Raw genomic sequence first — 8,560 nt, 5'->3', positions numbered from 1 at the left:
GGGCACCATCTAGTTGTGCTGGACTCAGTCTGGTGGAGGCTGTGGTAGTTGTGGTCCATTAGTCCTTGGACTAATCTTTTCCTTGTGTCTTTGGTTTTCTTCTTTCTCCCTTGCTTCAGATGGGGTGAGACGAGTGGAATATCTTAGATAGCTGCTCACAAGCTTTTAAGACCTCAGATGCTACTCACCAAAGTAGAATGTAAAACATTTTCTTTATAAACTCTGTTATGTCAGTTGAGCTAGATGTTCCCCAAGACCATGGTCCCCAGAGTCCTCAGCCCAGTAATTTTGTCCCTCAAGGTGTTTGGATGTATCTACGAGCTTCCATGCCGTTGCCTTTGACAAGTTGTACTGACTTCCCGATATTGTATACTGTCTTACCCTTCACCAGAGTTACCACTTACCTATTGTCTATTTAGTGTTTGTCCCTCTCACCCCTCCCCTCCCTTGTAACCATCAAAGGTTGTTTCTTTTTATTTGTAAACCTTTTCATGAGTTTTTATAGTAGTGGTCTCATACAATATTTATCCTTTTGCGATTGACTTATTTCACTCAGCATAACGCCCTCCATATTCATCCATGTTGGAGATGCTTCACAGATTCATATCGTTCTTTATCGTTGTGTAGTATTCCTTTGTGTGTATGTACCATAGTTTGTTTAACCATTCATCTGTTGATAGGCACCTAGGTTGTTTCTATCTTTTTGCTGTTGTGAACAATGCTGCAGTGAATATGGGTGTGCATATGTCTCAATGAACATGAGTGTGCATATGTCTATTTGTGTGATGGCTCTTATTTCTCTAGGATGTATTCCTAGGAGTGGGATTGCTGGATCATATGGCATTTCTATTTCTTGCTTTTTAAGGAAACGTCATATCATTTTCCAAAATGGTTGTACCATTTTGCATTCACACCAGCGGTGTGTGAGAGTTCCAGTCTCCCTGCAGCCTCTCCAACATTCGTTATTTTCTGTTTTTTTTTTTTTAATTCATGAAATGCGTGACTAACAAATTGAATTTTTTACTTTATTTAATTTTTATTAATTTAACTGTGAATGCTGATAGCTACATTTGGCTAGTAGCTACCTCACTGGACTAATATGGTTCTAGATCAGTATGGTTTAAAAAGAACATTAGCTTTGCTAGATGCTCTAGAGAAAGAAGTTTATTTTATATGACCAAATACACTCAGGAAATATGTGTACTCTATCCTCATCTTTATTTTTCATAGTACATATCAGCATATTAAAGGTCTTGAGATATTGTGAAACAAAGAAACCTGCTTCAGTATTACCCAGGGTCTTAGTCATCTAGTGCTGCTGTAACAGAAATACCACAAGTGGATGGCTTTAACAAAGAGAAGTTTATTCTCTCACAGTCCAGTAGCCTAGAAGTCCAAATTCAGGGCATCAGCTCCAGGGGAAGGCTTTCTCTCTCTGTCGGCCTTCTCATCAATCTTCCCCTGGACTAGGAGCTTCTCCGCGTGGGAACCCTGGGTCCATAGGACATGCTGTGTTCCTGGCACTGCTTTCTTGGTGGTATGAGGTCCCCCTGTCTCTCTGCTCACTTCTCTGGTTTATATCTCAAGAGATTGCCTCAGGACACAATCCAATCTTGTTGATTGAGTCCTGCCTTACTAACACACTGCCACCCATCCTCCCTCATTAACATCATAGAGGCAGGATTTACAACATAGGAAAATCACACAGTACCAGGAATCATGGCCCAGCCAAATTGATACACACATTTTTGTGGGGACGTAATTCAATCCATGACTCGCAGTTTTGTTTTGTTTTTTAAACTATGGTATCTCAGAATGATCCTTAAGTTTTTAGGTTCCATGCTTAATATTTATTGAGTACTTACTATATGCCACTTTCTGTTTTAAACATTTTATTCAAATAATCAGTTTATTTAATCCTCACTACAATTTTATAAGGTGTAGACTAATAAATAGTACGGTGAGGAAACTAAAACACAGAAGGAATAAGTGACATGGCCAAGGTCAGCAGTAAGTGTTACAACAAGGATTCCAGTTTGTAGTCAGATTCCAGAATCTAAGCTTTTGATCAGTATGCTGTATGATTTCCAAAGCAGAAAGTTAGATATTTTCATTCTACACTTTTCTTTACGCTTTCCCAAGTTCTAAGTAATATATTAGAGTTGGTTTGCTATGGTTTTAATATTGGTAACAAATTTTGACCCATTAGTTCTTCCCAAAATATTAAAGCTATTTAATTCTTAGTTATTTGAAGGGAGAAATTGAAGATGGAAGAGAGAAGGCTAAACTTAAGAAAATGATTAGTGGATTAGTTTCCTAGCACTACCATAACAAATTGCCATAATGTGGGTGGTTTACAACAACAGAAATTGATTCTCTCACAGTTCTGGAGAGCAGGAGTCTGAAATCAAGGTGTCAGCATTGCCGGGCTGCCTCTGGAGGCTCTAGGAGAGAATCCTTCCTTGCCTCTTTGAGTTTCTGGTGACGGTTGAGATTCCTTGGCTTGTGGCTGCATAACTTCAGTCTCTGACTCCACCTTTACATGGCCTTCTGCTTGTCTGTTCTCCTCTTCTGTCTGTTTCAAGGACCCTTGTTATTGAATTTAGGGCCCACCTGGATAGTCCAGGATGATCTCATCTCAAGATCCTTAACTTAATTACATATGCAAAGACACTTTTTTCAAGTAAGGGCACATTCACAGGTTATGGGGGACATACCTTTTTGGCAACCATCATTCAACCCACTATAGATGGTTTTCAGAACCTTTGAGGGAGTTGGCTTTTGAAAGAGGAGAGACCTCAAATGAGCCTAGCAGTCTTTCACTTTATATTTACTTGGTTCATTCACTCTGCTTTTTTTCCTCCAATCTCTAACATCACTCTTAGCTGATAACCTAGTTCAGAGAAATAATTAGATGAGAATGTCTCCTAAACTTGCTCTGCCACAACTATACCTACCTGTCTTTATCTGTGCTTATATATTCTGCCTTCTCTCCTGTTATTATATTAGTATTATTAATGATATATAAACACTGTTGTCTAAGTTCTAAACAAGTTTGCTAATTGTGTTTATTGGCATCTCCAGGTTCCGTACAAGGGATCTTAAAATCAATTTGAGATACGGGAGTAGGTAGAGTCCTGTTGTCCCTATTCTCAATCTGATCATTTCTGTATTTTTTTAAATGTATTTTGAGGTTCTGTGAAATGTTTAGTTTGCAAAAAAGGGGGTCTACTGCTTACTTTAAAAGTTTTTAAAATAGTTTTCAAGACTGAAACTACTTCCTTGCATATTATACTCACACATCCCAGGCTGTTTCTTTTTTGAACTCCTCTAGCACTTACTGTCTACACTGCACGGATTTTGTTATTTGATAACTTGATTTTATAAATTTCTCTACTTTTTGGCATGTATTCATCCTTTTGCCCCCCCAAAACTTTGTAAATCCTTTGAAATTAAGGTACATACCTATGCCACCTGGATGTCTCCCACAACTTCTGACATGTTAGAGACATGCAGTGGGCATTGTTGTATTGTGATCCAGATTAGTAAATGACATCTAGTTTGAGAATTATTTGAATCAGTGTCCATAGTCCCCTGGCTGGCTGTGTGTGGAAGGACTGTACATGGATGATCTTGTATGTAAAATTTCATGTGCAGTGAATATATGCATTTTTCTGGAGAGCAGTTCTATAGCTTTTATCAGATGCCAAAAATAATGAAGTATCAGTGTTTCTGGGCCTTTATTTGGAAGATAAAGAAATTATGTCATCAAGAGAGTAAGCAACTTGCCTAGAAGCACAACCCAATGTAGTTTGCCTGTTCTTTAAATTATGAACCTCTAGTCTTTACGATATCTAAAGTTGTTTTAAACATATTAGAATAATACACATTTCTAGGAATTCTAGAGATCAACACTTAATATAGACAAATATGCATTGCTTACAAATGATAATTTATGAATTTTTATTTTTACCTTCTGTTTAGTTTGTTAGTTAATTATAGACAGCATATATATTCTAAGTTCTTTTAGGTATACATTTATGGAAAAATTTAAGTATGGAAATTTAACAAACTTGTTTGTCATAGTGTTTTAATTTACTTAATTCAACATAATTGTGTAATTCAAAAATTCCACTAACATGTGATTTAATGCACTTCTAATCTGAATTTGTATTGTGACATCTGACAAATTCTAACGTACTTTTTTTTGCTGTGATTTCCTTATAGGTTTGATGAACTTGTAAAAAAATTCAAGGTCGAATATCATGCTGGTGGCTCCACCCAGAATTCAATTAAAGTCGCTCAGGTTGGTTAATTATTTTAAAGGTTATAAAGAAATGGATTCAAAATGGTTTCAGAGTTTTGACCATTGGCCATAATTGCTCCAATCTATATTTTGTTGCTGTTGAATAGTTTAATGTTGATTGTAAACTGGCTTTTTTTTTAGTTTGTTGTTTTAAAATTTACTTTGTAGTACAGTTATACATAAATACTAATAGTGTTTGAGGGAACATGACCCCCTACACTGTTTCTAAGGCTGGTGAGTATTTACTTAAAAAAAAAAAAAAAAAATTAACATTTTAAAAAACTGTTTTATTTTAATTGGTTTTCTTTGATTGCTGGTATCTTTTCATGTGTATTTATTTACATGTCTTTCTTAATTTCTTGTTATGTCCTTTGACCATTTTATATTTTATAATTTTTTAGTTATTGATATGATTAGAATAATTCTTTGTATTTGATTGTAGTATTCCTTTGTATTCTGTAAATTGAACGTACTAATTTCTTGTTTGTTATTTGTAGTTTAATTCTGCTTAAAGTGTCTTTTACTGTGTCAAAGTACTTGTCTATATATATATATACATATATATAATTAAAATAGATGGCTTCTGCATATCATGTAGTGATTAGAAAGGACATTCCTACCACAAGATACCGCAGGTTCTCCTCTATTGTGTATAGATAGATGCATACATATCTTTTTCTTTACTAAAACAGTAACTTATTTGGAATCCATTTTTTATTTCATAGATTCAAGCTACTTGAATGCTTTAAAATCCTTTCTCTGAGAAAGAAAGGTTTAACTTGTGATGACATCTGATGTACTTCAGAGTGTTTTAAAATGATGGGCATTTTAGACATGGGTAGCCTAAATGATGACTTTATGGATTCGAAGGACATAATTGATGAACAGCTGTAATACCAAAAAAAAGCCTATAGACCCAAAGTAGACGGACGTTTTTGTAGAGCTATAAACTAATTTCTACACATCTGAATACCTGCTGTTGATGGTTAGTAAAATCCTGAGTATTCTATGCTCAAATGTTCCTGTTGAGAGAATATTTAACTTAATGTCATCACGTTGGATAGTTTTAGCACTACATTAAAAGAAAACAAGACTATCGTAACAGCTTTAGTCAGTTCAAAGAAGTATTATTGGAAAAGGAAATAGAGTCAAAATATTTTTTTTTTAGATTTCACGGGACAGAAACATGTCATTAAGTGCACTATGCTAATTGTTTTTTACAGCAACCTGTAAAAAAAAATTGGTATAGTGGCACTTCTGAAAATACCTCATGAGGGGAGGGAGTGATTGGCAAAGACACATACAAAGTGTGTGTTATTTGTATAAAAATACAGTAATCGTCACTGCCAACTAGTCGTATTGTTCATTTAAATAAAAGCCTTTGTGTAACAGAGAGGTAAATACTACAGAATAATGTGTAATTTCAAATAAATACCATTTTTCATATGTTTATGTTAAAGTAATAACGCATGTTTAGTTATGTATTATATATTATGTCATCATATATTTTTTTGTCTGGGATGGATGTGTCCTGGATTGGCTCTCTATAAAGTTGGTTACTCTGCATAAAGGTCAAGGGTCCATTATTTTCTGTTTCCTTACTGGAGCTATTGGTTTCTTAAACCAGGTTTACTTCACTCATTTATGTTACCTCTTTTCAGTCCTTATCCTGTACTGCTGAATATTCTCTCCATCATGTGATTCTCAAACAGCTATGAGGCAGACAAACAGATGTGGTCTCCATTTTAATGCTAAGGATTCTGATTAAATAAGGTAGACGAAATCCCATGGAGGGGTAAAGTAAGCAAAGCAGAATCAGAACCCCAGTATTCTAACTGGTAAGCTCAAATTGCTCTCCTTAAAAAATTTTATCTCTTCTCTAGAGGCCGTGAGTTTTGACTTCTCTATATGTTGGAGACTTCGAGTAGTGTTTCACATACCTGTTCCACTTCTTTATTTTTTTAATTTATTTTATTTTTTGTTGTTGTTGAGAATCTACACAGCAAAAAGTATACCAATTTGATCGCATATAGATAGATCTTAAAAGAGCACAATGCTTAAGGCAGACATTCTTTACTAGTTAAGCTAAACTATTGTTTGGTTTTAAGAAGATTTCAGACATATTTTTGGTTTAAGGTTTAAGGGTTAAAGATTATTTCAGAGCAATAATTTTGGGGTTCATCCAGCCTCAATGGCTCCAGAAAGTTTGGATTCCATGAGAATTTGAAATTCTGTTCTCTGTTTTCCCTCTGTTGATCAGTATTCTTTTTTAATATTTTATTGTGTTTTTGGTGAAAGTTTACACAGCAAATTAGGTTCCTTTTTAACAATTTTTATACATATTGTTCAGTGACATTGGTTACATTTTTCTCAATGTGTTAACATTCTCATTATTTCCATTCTGTTTGTTTCGTTTCCATTAATCTAGCTTCTCTTCCCTCCCACCCCCATTTACCTTCTCATCTTTGGTTTAGGGTAAATGGTGACCGTTTGGTCTCATAGAGATGATTTTGTAAAGAAACGTAATACTCCTGGATGATAATTTATTTTATGTGCCAATCTGTTATTTAGCTGTAAGGTGATCTCTGGGTGTAGTTTCAGTACATAGTTTAAAAGGTATCTCCGGGTGATAGTCTCTGAGGTTCCTCCGTGTCTACCAGTCCAATAAGTTCGGCCTTTTTAAAGAATTGAGTTTTGTTCTACATTTTTCTCCCGTTCTATCTGGGACCGTCTATTGTGTCCCTGGTCAAAATGGTCAGTAGTGATAGCCAGGCACCATGTAGTTCTGGTCTCAGGATAGATGAGGCTGTAGTTCATGTAGGCTGTTAGCCCTGTGGACTAGTTTCTTCTTTGAGTCTCTGGTTTCTTTGTTTCTCATTTGCTCCAGATCACTAGAGACCAATAGTTGTATCTTAGTTGGCCACTCACAAGCTTTTAAGACCCTAGACACTACTCACCAAATTAGGATGTAGAACATAAACTTTCTGAATTATGTTATGCCAGTTCACCAAGTTGTTCCATGACATTATGATCCTAAGCCTTCAAATGCAATAAACCAATCCTATGAGATGTTTGGTTATCTCTAGGAAGTATCGATAACTGTGCTCCCTATGTGCGTTATTATATGTGTCTCACACACATACATGTACACACATATGCTTACAGATAAATCTATACTTGCACACATGTATCCTCCTATACGTATATGTCTATGTAACCACAAACATATTTTTTTGGTTGTTGCTATTGTTGCAAAATTGTGTATGTTGTAGCATTTACCAAAAATGTCCCTTATTCTTGTATACTTCTTAGTGTCATTATTACCTTGGTCAAGTTGTGCATACTTTACCCACATTTGGTATTGCCTTTCCCATTACCAAATATAACAGGTGTCTTCTGTCTAGAGAGGGATTCCCCCTCCCGCCTCCCCCCGTCTCTGGTAACCACCACTGAATGTTGATTTCTGTATGTATGCCGATTCCTGTCTTCTTATAAAAGTGCAGTCATAAAATATTTGTCCTTTTGTGATTGACTTATTTCACTCAGTGTAATGTCCTTAAGATTCATCCACGTTATAATATATTTTGAGAACTCATTGTTATTCTTTATAGCTGCATAGTATTCCATTGTATGATGTACCACATTTTGTTTCTTCATTTATCCATTGTTGGGCACTTAGGTTGTTTCCATCTTTTTGCTATTGTGAATAATGCTGCAGTGAACATAGGTGTGCATGTCTATTCATGTCACTGCTGTTAGATGTCTAGGGTATATACCTAGGAGTGGGAATGCTGGATAATAAAATATTTCTATTTCTAAGTTTTGAGGAAACGCCATACCATTTTCCGTAGTGTTTGTACCGTTTTACAATCCCAGCAGCCATGGATAAGGGTTTCAGTCTCCTCACAACCTTGCCAGCATTTGTTATTTCTTTCTTTCTAATCAGTGCATTTTTGCAGTGGTGAGATGGTATCTCATTGTAGTTTTGATTTGCATCTCTGTAGTGGCTAATGATGTGGCCATCTTTTCATGTGTTTATTGGCCACTTGAATGTCCTTTTGGTGAAGTGTCTGTTCATGTCTTTTGCCCATTTTTTAATTGGATTGTTTGTCTTTTTGTTGTTGAGTTGTTGAAGTTTTCTATATATTTTAGAGATTAGACCCTTATATGATAGGTTGTTCCCAAAGATTTTTTCCCAGTCTGTAGGTTCTCTTTTTACTCTTTTGATAAAGTTTTTTTTTTTTTTTTTTTTTT

At 35.4% G+C, this 8,560-nt stretch overlaps 1 protein-coding gene across 2 annotated transcripts in view; it reads left to right on the top strand.

Moving 5' to 3' along the window:
* ADK (adenosine kinase) overlaps nucleotides 1–8,560 on the top strand; it is a 555,845-nt gene that overhangs the window by 184,821 nt on the left and 362,464 nt on the right. For both annotated transcript variants that reach the window (XM_004383208.2, XM_004383209.3), the window contains exon 4: nucleotides 4,228–4,306. In XM_004383208.2, the coding sequence (XP_004383265.1) occupies nucleotides 4,228–4,306 (79 nt within the window). The remainder of the gene's footprint in view (nucleotides 1–4,227; nucleotides 4,307–8,560) is intronic.

Source organism: Trichechus manatus, unplaced genomic scaffold (genome assembly GCF_000243295.1).
Source record: "Trichechus manatus latirostris isolate Lorelei unplaced genomic scaffold, TriManLat1.0 scaffold00106, whole genome shotgun sequence".
Lineage (NCBI taxonomy): Eukaryota > Metazoa > Chordata > Mammalia > Sirenia > Trichechidae > Trichechus > Trichechus manatus.
The sequence above is the reverse complement of the archived record's forward strand: the minus strand, read 5'-3'. Positions and strand labels throughout refer to the sequence as shown.